Raw genomic sequence first — 14,330 nt, 5'->3', positions numbered from 1 at the left:
ATTAATTAATTAATAGTAATTGTGGCAAGTCTTATATAGGAGAAGTTATAGAAAGTAGACTATTGTCGTATGTTTCTTTCTGGACAGTTTCCTTCATGACATGGTATACACCCACCACACTTTTTCTCCAGCAGTACACTCTCTCAGGAACCCATGACATTACCAAACGGACACATATGTTGTTCCCAAGGAAATAGCCAGCTTTTAAAAATGGTAAATTATTCATGACCATCTTAACCTTTAAAAATCTTAAATGAAAATTTTGTGTCCATCTCATTCAATTTTGAACTACTGATACAATGAGCTGTGATCCCTTCACATTTCTGGGACCAGGGGTCACATAAAATAAAGTACAGTCTGCATTTGGCTGAAATTAAAAACAGAATGCTGTACCTGAATTCTGCTCTATATAGGTACTCGCACAGAATTTTAAGATGAAAGTTAAGAATCAATGGAACTTCTCTAGTTGCAGCTGATGACACCAATATACAAAGAGGGATGGAATTTTAGAGCTATAAAATACAATGATATTAGAAACAATGCAACCCAATATGACTCTCATTTGACAACATAAAAAACACAAGCTCAGGAAAACTACATGATTATATGACATGCTAGTTAGCAGCAAAGTCAAAACTAAATCAAAATCTCCCCAACACTTAATTAATGCTGCACCAGTATAATTCTCACTCTGATCTTTTCTGTTAGAAAGAAGAAAAATAAAGAATGAAATAGAGATACTGGTACAAGTTTTCAGTTTGACAGACTTCTTCGGGAGAATGTTTTATCAACTAAAAGCATACTTTATGAAAAACTTTTAATATCCAGGTGACTGGTGCAAAGAGAGGGGGAAAAGAGACAACAACTGGAAAGAGGCCCCCAAGAGAGCAAAGAATGAAGAGCTTCAAGAGGGAGCATTTGAGATGGAGGGGCAGAAATGAGTTATTGCGCACTTCTGTATTCCCAGTACCTAAAACAGTGCCCAACATGTACTGTATGGTCAAAATGTACTGGCTGAATTTAATTGATTTGAAATAAATTACAGCCTATAAAAGGCATGTTGTTTGGCTTCCCTGGTGGCTCAGGTGGTAAAGAATCTGCCTGCAATGTAGGAGACCCAGGTTAGAGTCATTAAAAACATACTGGCTGAATTTAATTGATGTGAATTAAATTACAGCCTATAAAAGGGATATGTCAATATTATTTTGTTGGTGAAAGTCAAATACACTGAACCTCCATAGAGTGATGACAACAGACCAATAACTGCCACTATATCAACATCTTTGTATTAAATGATTTTTATATGTCATAGACGATTTAATGTGGTGTATATAACTAAATCTACATGTAGAAAGAAAGAAAAGCTCTGTTGTGAGATTAATGAAACTTTAGATATTTGTGCAGTGCTTAACAATTTGTATAGCATTTCTGCATATATACATGTATGTAGGTGAATGTCCATGATACAATGATATATCTGATATAACATGATATATATTTATAAATAAACTATATAATATAAATACAACATATTTTAACATATATATTATATTTATATATTGTATATCTTAAGTTGCACATATATATTGTATGTATATTTATATATGATGATGAATGTTATGAGCTGGCAGGTGACAAGGGTCTGAAATTAAACTCGGGTTCCTACTACGCCCAATTCAAGTGAACCTTCTACTTGTTTTCACTCTATCTTTAAAAGATGACAAGTTTTCACTTGGAATAATGGCATGTGGAGACCATGGGCATATATCTCCAGGCCATCATTTTAGGTGCTTGACTTTCTCTCTTTAAAATATTTTATTGTTAAATACCTATAAATGGCGATTTACTTCTAATATCTTATAAAGGTTAAAATGCAGACCAATGACCCCAGCAGTGAAACAAAGGGTGTCCTGCATCCACGTCAATGTCAAAGAGAAGAAAAGGAATCCTTTTAATCTTTAACCAGCCAACCTCAGGCTCATCGGTCATTCAAAGTGCTCAGGTTAGAGAAAGGGGCTCCCAGACAAGGATCTTGCCCCGTCCTTGTTTCCCTGGCTCAGTCCTGCACACTCAGCCATGCCTCACCTCGCCGTCTCCTTCCACTCCATCTCTTGCCCATCCACGGCCAGCAGCTCATCCAGTTCCGTGAAGAGCTGAGGGGGTGCTGGGCTGTCATCCTCCTCGCCCAAGATGAATCGGATGCGTTCTGCTGCAGGAGAGACTGCAGAAGTGAAAATACTGCGGTTAAACATCGGCTGGACAACCCTGAGCAAAGTGTAGCTCCGAGGTCTTCCTCTGTCCCCAGAGCTGGTGGGCTTCCCTTCCACATTTTCAGTGGACATCTTCCTCGCCAAGCCTCCCTCGTCCCCAACCTAAAGACAAAAGGAATCCAAGGCCTTCTCTACTCCTTTGGTTCTGAACCGTGTCTCAGCTCTCCACCACGCTCCAGAAGGACAGAGCTCCAATTCCACGTCCCGACTGATGGAGAACCTTTAGCCCTCAGATGAGCTGAGGTCCGACCACGTGAGCTTCTCTCTTTCTCCACTGATGACCCATCCAAAAGTCTGAGACAGAAACCAGCTGGAGCCAATCATTTTCTCTACAGCAGTGGGAGGGGGCAAGAGAGCACCCCAATCCTAAGTTTCCCCCAGGCCCCCGCCTCCCAGCAACCCTCCCTGTGCCCAATGCCCAAAGCCCATGCATGCCCTTGCAGGCTCCTTACTGCCCGTAACTGCCTAACTGCAAAGTTGATGAAGGAATATTTAACAAGACGGAGCCTCTTCTTTACATAATGGCAGTACCCAAAAATGTTTAGTCACACTTCAGTGCACTTGAAAAACAAGCCCAAGTAAAATATTGTACACCAGAAGGGGAAAAAACCTTCCAACTTGCTTGAGCACATAATTGAATGCCCTACTAGCTCCTTCTGACCCCATCTCCTAAAAGTCATGTAATGAAAAATTAACTAGAATCTCCTCCTAGATGTGGGCTGTTTTCTCTTTCTTTAAAATAAAAGGAAAAAAAAAAAAAGGAAAGCTTTTGGAAACTGACGGTTATAAGATAAAGCCCATGGATACTCCTTATAATCCCCAAAGAATGGTATATACATGTGACTGTGATCCAAGTACACAGATTTATTCATCTGGTAGAGCTTTGTAGTAATATATGCTCTCAACCTAATAAAACAAAAAAAAATTCCTACCATCTGAAAACTGCTATAATACTAGGCAGAATAAAATTCCACAGGTCAAAATACATTTACTACAAACTCATGAAAAATATTCAACCTACCTAGTAATCAAAACTAATTATTAAAACAAAATACATGTTTCGCATATAAAAATGGCAAAAACTTCAAAGAATGACACTCTCAATGTGGGCAAGGGTTTAGGACATATGCACCAGCATCTTTCAATTTACATCACTGGTAGGAGTCCAAACAGAAACATCTTTCTGAAGGGAAATTTGAAAAAAATATGGAAATGTTTTCAAAGTATATCTATCCTGTGAGCCAGGAATTCCACCCCTGGAAAGATGTTCATTTCAAATAAATAACAGTTGCTATCACAACATCTTATCTACAGAGGTGACCACTGTAGCATATTTTATAATTGAGAAAAATAGAAAAAGCCTAAACATCCAAAAAGGAGGATTGATTAAACAAACCATTGGTTAAGCCCATTCAATCAAATACTATGTCATCATAAAACATAAAGATGAGATTATTGTTTTTTGACATGCATATCATATAATATTAATTGAAAAAATAAAACTACACAATCACATGTATAAAGCAACCCACTTTGCTAAAGAAAAAATACACATGTATCCATAAGATAGTCTGGAAACGAGGCAGCCCTCATTTTGCATGGTTCTAATGAGTGTGAATTTCAGCTGCTACAGTTGAGTTAAATAACACCAGTAGCCCAGCACCACAGCTTAAGTTTCAGTTGTGTGGTATATTAACTATGAGTAATTGCATAAAATACAAAGTTCACTGCCAGCTCTTCAGTCCATCAGCTACCATGTAAATAACATACGTGCATCATGATCATGACCAATCATAGCGCCCCTTTCAAAGTCTGCCGGTGACGGGTCATTACACATTTGTTATGCACAGACAGCAAAGTGCATAGTGGTGCGGCCTCCTTTTCTTGCAATGATAAATGCATATGACATGAATAATCAAAAGAGGGAGTTGGCCAACAAAGATGGAAGTACAGCCCAGAAACAAAAAGTACTAATGCTGGAAGTGCAACCTACGTCAAATACAAATGGAGTTAAGACCTAACTGATTATGGGAATGTAGATAATGCTGCCGTTCCCCATTTGAGAAACTCCAGATGTACAGTCAGGGGAACTTAGTGAAAGCAAACTCATTAACTTAAACAGTAAGGCAAGTGGTTGTAACAAAATGATAATAATGTCCCAGAGGAAGTGATACTGGCCAAAAAAACCTTCACGTTTAAGGAACTCTCATACACATTTCCTGACATGGAAAGCACAAAGGATAAAATGTTGGAAGCTGATCCAGACTTAGGAATATGACAACTCCTCTGGGCACAGAAAAGATGTTCACTCCATTTCATAAACTGTACTATAGCAAACAAGCAAACTACTTCTGACCAGATTTTACAAAGAAATCAACCAATTTAATCTCAATGCTTCTAATGTTTTAAATTAGCTTGTACTAAATAAATACTGGTTTTATTATTTCTTTCATTTCCCTCTACCTTTACAGTCAACACTAAGAGAAATTTTAATGATTTGGAAAATTTTTTAAATGTCAAAGAACAATAATAACTTTTCTCATTGATCATTAGGATTGTTTTATATAATTTCATCTTGCATAGTCATTTTTATGGTCCTGCAATAAAATGCAAAGCAAGGACTGCCTGTATATGTATCTTTTAAACGTTATTCAGTTTATTTCTAGGGCTTCTATTTTCTTCTTTTCACTTTCATATCAATTCTAATACATGCATAATTCATTCATGTATTCAGTCAGCAATATTTATTGAGTAATGTCTATGCTCTAAATAGGTTTTGCTTCAGGCTTTGAAGATAAAGCAAAGAACCTGACAAAAAGATTCTAATTTATATGCTGGAGGGAAAACAAACATTAACTAATTAATTAATTAGTTAAGTGAATAAGAAAGTTAGTATATAAACCAGCAAACAAGAAAAACATCTGCAAATTGTTCTGTGCTTACAGAACATTAAAACAAGGTAACTGAATACATATTAATATAAGATACAATATGTTTTACTTTTGTAATTAGAACAAAAGTGTCTTTGAAATTTCCTAAATCTCTGGGAGAAAAAAAAAACTAAAGTTCCAGGATTTTTGTGTAAAAACACTTGCAATGTCTTTCCAATCAAGAAATGGGATGTGTGACTATATTAGAGGATCAGAGAACACATAGAGGGAATAAGAGAATGGTAAGAAACGGTTGGCAGAATTTGGAATCTAGATATAGTTATTCAGCACAGTGGTTCTGAAACTGACAGTCACAAATTTGACTGATTTTTCATCAACATTCAACATCAAAGATCCCTGAGGCAGAATTAGCTTTCAGAAAAAAATCTATGTTTAGAGAATCAACTTTTTGTTCATTTCTAAAAGATGCCATGTGGCTTTGTCTTCACCTCTAACAGAGAAGAATGAACATCTCTCCTGCTTAAAGAACTGACTCTCCTGCATAGACACTGCACAGTTCATCTGTGCTGAACTGGAATCCACAGAGCACTACTCTGCGGTCTGATGTTCTCAAGTTAGAAAAGTACAGCTCACTGCTTATCAGACAGCAACTTGCTGCACCTCTGCAAAGCAGAAAGAAAGAAAGATGTCATGTTACCTCCAGGTCTTCCTCTCTGGGCACCATGACTGAGCACCTTTCATAAGTTGTCTTATTTATTAAATATAGCCTCTGAGCAACCAGTATAACAATCTCCAGGATAAAATTCCAAAATCACATGTCATAAACTGTCTTGCCACTCTAGTTTCTTTCCTCAGTTGCTCCCCTCATCAAAAGAAAGCTTCTCCAAGAATCAGAAATAAGAGGTATTGTATTGTCAATATCAACATGTGGGAGAGGCATCTTCCATGGCCAACAAACACCCTCCCCAATTTTTAACATCATTATTAACACAAAGATATGCAGGGTGCAATGAAGTATGTCAGGAATTCATTTTTCCCCTATAACTTTTGATCAGATAAAAGTGAAGTGAGTGAAGTCGCTCAGTCATGTCCGACTCTTTGAGACCCCATGGACTGTAGCCTACCAAGCTCCTCTGTCCATAGGATTTTCCAGGCAAGAATACTGGAGAGGGTTGCCATTTCCTTCTCCAGGAGTTCTTCCCAACCCAGGGACTGAACCCAGGTCTCCCACATTGTAGGCAGATGCTTTACTGTCTGACCACCAAGGAAGTCCTGGTCAAATAAAGAAATGAGCTAAATACAAGCCATACCGCTACTTTCAGACTCCTTAGCCAAACTGGGTTTGAATCCCAACTCCATTACTATTTGTTGTGTGATCTGAGACAAGTTAGTTACCCTCTCTGTGTCTCAAGTTCCCCCACCTAAAAACTGGGATGATGACGATCACCAGAGTAGCTAAAATACAAGGTATAGAGTTATTTAAAAATTGCCAGCCCTTACCAGCAACACCTGCCTGGCTTCTAAGAAAGCAAGCTCTCACAGCTATCAGCCTTGACAATTCCTCTATGTTGAAAATATATCAGATAAGAAAGAAAATAGCCAAAAGTTCTGCACGTTTTACTTTAGTAAATTAAGTGGCTTCAGTAATGAGAATGCAAAGGTGTCCACACATTCCAGGAAAATAGCCAATAAAAGAACAAGGGGAAAATAAATAAGCCCTTTCAGTCTTAATTTAATACCAGAGGAGTAGGAGGTTTGAGAACATCAGAAAATCAACTTGCTTTACACTTGAATAGATTACAATTCTAAGTAATAACTAATCTAGTTTCATCATAAAAGAAAACCTAGAGAAAAAAATGAGAGAGGGTAACAGAAGAAGAAAGAAAGGAACGAGAAAGAGAAACTGTCAGATTCATCCAATCACTTTTGTCAGAACAGAAGGTCTGCAGATCAAAATGAAGTTAATGCCTTTAATCTGCTTTGATTTTTTTCCTTTTTTCATTCATCCTCTGGGTTAAAATGTATTTTGGATTTTTGAGAGGTTCAAGAATTCCCTGGAGGATCCTACATGAATGTGGTTACCTCTGACCCAGGTCCACCTGTCGGAGGACAACGTGATGGTCTGCAGGGCCTGGGGACACGTGGTGCCATCAAACCCCTGCTACCAACAGGAAGAAGGCAAATGCATGGCAGGAATGCTGTCCACCCACTGCCACCACCAGCCACCACAGCAGCCATCATCCTCACACTCTCTCTTGCGGAGCTTGAACTTGGCCTCCGTGCTCATCTGCACAGCCACCATCCACTCATCAGTGATGGCAGATGCAATGAAACCTCTCCACCATGCCTTGGCTACACAACAGTCTACTCCCCATTTACTTTTCTTGTCACTCTGGCCTCAATCTGTGTGTCCATCCTTGTCTCCCACAGCAACCCAGAAGTGTCCCATGACAGAATACAACTACACTATTCTTTTTCTTTCTTCTCTGATTCCATTTCTAAGGCCCAGTTGAAAATGCTATCTTTTCCAATAACCTATAGTAATCATTCCCCAGAAATTTGAATCTCTCCTTTACTGAAATCATAACTACACTTTGAATTATTCACTGAGGTACCAACCAATACATGGCTTGCTTGTTATTACCTAACTTTTCTAGATGTGCCTTGTCTCTCTAACTAGGTCACTAAGGTCCTAGAACACAGGGACTGTGTTTTATGCACCTTCCTTAAAGACCAGTGCAATACTGTGCATGTAAGAGTCACTCTGAGTATTAATGAATTAAGTCGCTCGCTCAGTCGTGTCTGACTCTTTGCGACCCCATGGACTGTAGCCCACCAGGCTCCTCCATCCATGGGATTCTCCAGGCAAGAATACTGGAATGGGTTGCCATTTCCTCCTCCAGGGGATCTTCCCAACCCAGGGGTCAAACCCAGGTCTCCCTCATTGCAGGCAGACGCTTTAACCTCTGAGCCACCATGGAATTAGATATGGCTAAACAAACCTTGTCAGAGAAGGCAGTGGCACCCCACTCTAGTACTCTTGCCTGGAGAGTCCCATGTACGGAGGAGCCTGGTGGGCTGCAGTCCATGGGGTCGCTAAGAGTCAGACACAACTGAGCAACTCCACTTTCACTTTTCACTTTCATGCATTGGAGAAGGAAATGGCAACCCACTCCAGTGTTCTTGCCTGGAGAACCCAAGGGATGGTGGAGCCTGGTGGGCTGCCGTCAATGGGGTCGCAGAGAGTCGGATACGACTGCAGTGACTTAGCAGCAGCAGCAGCAGCAAACAAACCTTGTACATTTTCCAGCACACAAATATGTACTTGCAAAAAGCAGCTGACATTAAGGACTCTGAAATGGAAAATATCTAAGTTTTGAAAACTGCCCTTATTCTACCCTTCCCCTTAATCCATCTTTGCATGAACTGTACCAAAATACAGTCACCATTTCCTGTCATGTCACATATAAAAGAATGAATACTTCAGGTCAACTATTTCCCTCTGCTAGATGCAATCTCCTTCTACCCTGAGGGACCACAACATTTAGTGTGCACATCTATTAAGACATTTAATATCCATGGCTCAGTGTGTTATTCATTGCTGTACTTTGTCTTCACAGGTTTTCATGCCTTTCCTAAACTGTTCTTGGCACCTATAACATACACAGTGAAGTTATACAAAAGAGAATGGATGGAAAATTGAGTAAAAGAATGAATGAAAAAAAAATGAATAACATCTATTCTGCCCCAGTTCCTCACAGGATATCGTTCTACGCTTCTGTCCTCTGCCTCTTGTTAATAAGCTCAACTAGGAAAATGACATCATGGAAAAATGCAAAAAATGGAAAACGAGGAGCGGTGGAGTTAGCGAGATTTGAAGTAGAGTTCTTACACTTTCATTTGGTAATGTAATTGATTAGTTTTCAGTGTATTCAACATGCCATGGTATTTGTTGAGATAACACAAATATTTTTAAGATAATATCTCTATCTTCAAGGAAATTAATGCTGGAAGATAATTTACAATAATGGAAAACATGCTATAAATAAAAATGTAATACTCAATATGTAAGACTTTTGAATGGTTGCACTGGACTAGGCATTGTGTGAAGCCCTTTCCATTTACATAGCTTACTTTATACAAGCCTATGAAATATCCACTACTATTATTCTCTTATATTTCTTTCGCACTACAGCTAGGGAAACTGAGTATTAAGAAGCTAAGAGACTTCTCCAAGTTGACACAACAATAAGTGATATGACCTCAAATCCACTTGCGTTATTTCCAAGCCCACTTCTTAGCCACCACACTCTAATGGATGATCTCATCTTTAAAAATGCTCAGATTTCCATATGAACAGTACAGACAGTAAATGTACTGGATTTCAGAGGAGGCAGAAATCATAATGGCATATGAAATAGTCCTAAAGTAAATTAATTGAACATTTGGTTCATTATCTGCTGAAAGGCAATTTGTGAACGTGCTCTTTTATTTTTGGTCTGTAAAACCTCCCACTGAGGTCACCCTGCAGGCTACCCCGAAAAAAGTTTTTTTCAATAGAAATAATGATCATAATGAACATTCATACTGAGCATGACAAGTTTACATGCAAATTCCCTTCTGTGGGTTAAATGAGGACTTCTGGATTTTGTATTTTCTCCTTGTCAAAGTCCACCATCTGGTAAAGTCTTAGCTCTCAAACCAAAGTATAAAAAGAAATAACTATTTGCTTCTCCAACTTATTAATGTGCTATCACCAACTGGTTTATATAGTTATCATTTTAAGTATTCATTTCTCTTCTTCATGCTGAGATAAAAGTTTGTAGGTCAGTATCATGGTTGTTAAAACTTTCACAATTACCTATTAGGCCACTGCAGTACTCAAATACACTTAAATGTATATATAAAATCCTCAAACTTCTTTTCACATTCATAACTACAAGAAATGATTAAATAGCTAAATGTATAAATCTTCATATTTATATAAATCTTTAACATACACACATACACTGCAATGGCATTTGTTACTCCTGCCCACCTAGCAACCCTGACCTTTTTTTTTTTTTTTTCGATAACAGCACCCCATTTTCCTTGGAGAAACATCTTTATACTTAGAAGTCCACTGAGACTGAATTACCTGCTGTGCCCCAAGCCTGGACAATAAGAACATCACGATTCTTGGCCACAATTTTTAATTTTTGACTGGATATTTTATCTAATCCAGGACAAACAGAATAAATAAGCATTAGCTTTTTTTTTTTTTTTTGAACTTCCAGGAAATAAACCTTCACTTTATGCTTAAGGTGCTAAGATGGTAATAAAAGCTTTCAGTGTACATGGCCACCTTGCAACCCTAAGGGAAAAGCCTGCCTGGAAATAAGGAACTCAGAACCAAGACAGAAACAGGTTCCTGATACCATCATTTAAGCACCTAGATAGGACCATGCCTGAAGTCAGTAACTTTTCAATCATATGTAAGGATTCCTTTTAAGCTAAAAGTAATCAGAGGCAATTTTTTTTGTCACTTGCAACCAAAGACTTATGATATAGATGTCTATACTTCCACTTGAATGAGTTAGGGTAGGGCAAACCTATATTAGCCATCCATGTATCAGCTCCTTCAAATTAACTGAAGAAACTGTTTTCATAAATAAAACTTTTATTGGAGTGATCTGTTCAAGTCATTAGACTTTCTCCATGCTTGAACTCACCTCTCCTTCAACATATCCAGAAAATGACTATTGATTTATATGCTGGCAGGCTCTAGACAGGTAAATTAGACGGTTACTTTTTCTGTTTCAAATTAGCTAAGAAATTGAAACAGGCAAATAGCATTCATTAAGGTGGATAATTTTTTAAAATACTTAGGTATCCATGTATTTTAAGCTCCCACACATGAAAAGCTGCCAATTATCACAATTATCCGTAATATGCCATGACATTATTACTCAGCTATAAAGAGTCAACAGCAGTAAAAGCCTGGATTTCAGAATGCTACCAATTTCAGCCAGCAAGAGGTGATAAAAACTGGAGTTTGCTGAGACATTTTTGGAAAATACCTGTGTCTTAGCCTTTCATCTTCAAAATATTGGAAAAAAAATAATTTACCTACGGGTAGCATTGAAAGAAATGGGAATACCAGACCACCTGACCTGCCTCTTGAGAAACCTATATGCAGGTCAGGAAGCAACAGTTAGAACTGGACATGGAACAACAGACTGGTTCCAAATAGGAAAAGGAGTACGTCAAGGCTGTATATTGTCACCCTGCTTATTTAACTTATATGCAGAGTACATCATGAGAAACGCTGGGCTGGAAGAAGCACAAGCTGGAATCAAGATTGCCGGGAGAAATATCAATAACCTCAGATATGCAGATGACACCACCCTTATGGCAGAAAGTGAAGAGGAACTCAAAAGCCTCTTGATGAAAGTGAAAGTGGAGAGTGAAAAAGTTGGCTTAAAGCTCAACATTCAGAAAATAAGATCATGGCATCTGGTCCCATCACTTCATGGCAAATAGATGGGGAAACAGTGGAAACAGTGTTAGACTTTATTTTGGGGGGCTCCAAAATCACTGCAGATGGTGACTGCAGCCATGAAATTAAAAGACACTTATCCTTGGAAGGAAAGTTATGACCAACCTAGATAGCATATTGAAAAGCAGAGACATTATTTTGCCAACAAAGGTCCGTCTAGTCAAGGCTATGGTTTTTCCTGTGGTCATGTATGGATGTGAGAGTTGGACTGTGAAGAAAGCTGAGCACCGAAGAATTGATGCTTTTCAACTGTGGTGTTGGAGAAGACTCTTGAGAGTCCCTTGGACTGCAAGGAGACCCAACCAGTCCATTCTGAAGGAGATCAGCCCTGGGTGTTCTTTGGAAGGAATGATGCTAAAGCTGAAACTCCAGTACTTTGGCCACTTCATGTGAAGAGTTGACTCATTGGAAAAGACTCTGATGCTGGGAGGGATTGGGGGCAGGAGGAAAAGGGGATGACAGAGGATGAGATGGCTGGATGGCATCACCAACTCGATGGACATGAGTTTGAGTGAACTCCGGGAGTTGGTGATGGATAGGGAGGCCTGGCGTGCTGCAATTCATGGAGTTGCAAAGAGTCGGACATGACTGAGTGACTGAACTGAACTGAGCTGAGCATTACAAAAATGTTATCAGGATGCCAGTCATGTCTATAAGCTATTCAGAATTCTTTAGAACAAAACGGTAGTAGCCCTTACATTCTCTGATTTATTCTGTATTTCTCCTTCATAATTTCTGCTAACATGGTGTATTGGAAAATTAAAACTCGGCTTTTCAGTGGGGTTACTATGAGTATTTACAATGCTGCTGGGAGTTCCCTGGTAGTCTAATGTTTAGAATTCATTGCTTTTACTGCCATGGTCTAGGTTCAGTCCCTGATCAGGGAACTGAGATCTCACAAAACCACAGCACAGTCAATAAAAATAATAAATGCTGCTAAGATGTTCACAGAGAAGTAATCCCAGTGATGGCCTAGCAGTCAAACAAATTTTATCTATGAAACTTCAGGGCACATCATATTGAAAAAAAACATTGGCTCAAAGTCTTTGGGGTCTGCTGATGCTTTTAATTAATCATTCCAATTATATTAATTATATTAGTAACATTATTCCAATATTTCAATAATCTCTATCAGAAAGACATAAAATTTTAATCAGTCATTTTGGGTTTTAGCAAGCTCAGTAGTGATCCAAATTAAGTAACTGTTACAGACTGGACTGTGTCCCTGACAAAATTCATGTGTTGGAAACTCTAGTCCATAATGTGATAATATCTGGAGATTATTAGGGAGACAGTTGAGTTTAGATAAGGTTATGAGAGTGGATCCCTGATAATGGGCTTAATGCACTTATGAGAGGAGACACCAGCGAGTTTACTTCCTCTTTCTCTCCGCCATGTGAAGGAGATACAGGGAGAAAGCTGCCATGTGAAGCCTGGAACTGGGCCCTGACCAGGGAACAAAATCACCTGGTACCTTGACCTTGACTTCTCCGCCTCCATAACTGTGATGAATAAGCTCCTATTGTTCAAGCTACATAGCCTACTGTAATTTGTTATGGAAGCCTGAACTAACACAGTAACTAAACTAATCAACGGTAAAACTGAACTTTTTGACTTTTTTTCTAGACTAGTCTTATCACCCTATCATTTTCCCTACTTCACTGAATCCAAGTTTGCATGGTATTCATGAGCCCTTGGGGAAGAAATGGGCTCACAGAAATAGTAATAACCCAATTTCATTGACACTGTCCCAGTTGCATATCGTGAAAAATCTGCAGTCTGTACCCCACTGACATATCTACCTCTCAAGTATTTTCTGGATACCCAAGGGATGATTCACACTTATCCTTTTGGCTCCAGCCCCACTGTTGATGCCCTCTGTCTGCAAAATCATCTAGAGAGGGTACCACACTGTAGACATAGTCACTAGGGCCCAGCGTGGCAGTGTCAATACCCTGCTAAGGAAGCCAGCATCCAGAGTTTCCAAGGAGGCAATACCCAAGGTGCCAAAGGAACACAGAAGTGAAAAAAAACAGCAAGTGACCAAGAAGTCTGGACGGAATGTCATGACCAATAATGCGGATCTGATGAGTCAGTACATTGTTCAGAGTGTTATTTGGCCCCTGCTAGAGTCGTAAGTTATGTCTTTTGACACCTATTACATGCCAGAGAATTTCCAGAAGAAAAACGACTCAAGCAAGGAAGAAGAATTCCTATAACCATGCCTATTCACTCAAATGTAACTAGGAGGGTGTATCTGCCTTGTTAAAATTACAAGATACCTAATGCCTTGCACATTTGAATAAGCATTAACTTTGGTTCTTATTTTTAACTCCCTTCTAGTCTTTTGTTCAGATCAAATTCCTTTCCCCAAAGGACCAGCTTTATCCTGACCCTTCTGTGAATCAATACATTCTGTTTTGTTTATTCCAGTTATAACTGGGCTTCTTCAGGCTTACTGATTTATATAGTATGTATAGAAAAAAACACCAGAACCAAATGTTAGCAATTATTATCCCTAAATGATAGAATTATTGGTGATTCTTGTCTTCCTCATTTTGCGCATGTGTAATCTCCAAATTTTCTAAAATTAACATTAATGTCATTATTATAAGGAAAACAAACCTATTA

At 38.7% G+C, this 14,330-nt stretch overlaps 1 protein-coding gene across 5 annotated transcripts in view; it reads right to left on the bottom strand.

The window, feature by feature from the left end:
- The window catches only part of SLC4A4 (solute carrier family 4 member 4), a 363,163-nt gene that overhangs the window by 208,602 nt on the left and 140,231 nt on the right, over window positions 1-14,330 (bottom strand). For all 5 annotated transcript variants that reach the window (XM_027544701.1, XM_027544703.1, XM_027544702.1 and 2 more), the window contains exon 4: window positions 2,086-2,221. In XM_027544701.1, coding sequence (XP_027400502.1) covers window positions 2,086-2,221 — 136 coding nt within the window. The remainder of the gene's footprint in view (window positions 1-2,085; window positions 2,222-14,330) is intronic.

The sequence above is a fragment of the Bos indicus x Bos taurus genome, chromosome 6, assembly GCF_003369695.1.
Source record: "Bos indicus x Bos taurus breed Angus x Brahman F1 hybrid chromosome 6, Bos_hybrid_MaternalHap_v2.0, whole genome shotgun sequence".
NCBI lineage: Eukaryota > Metazoa > Chordata > Mammalia > Artiodactyla > Bovidae > Bos > Bos indicus x Bos taurus.
The sequence above is the reverse complement of the archived record's forward strand: the minus strand, read 5'-3'. Positions and strand labels throughout refer to the sequence as shown.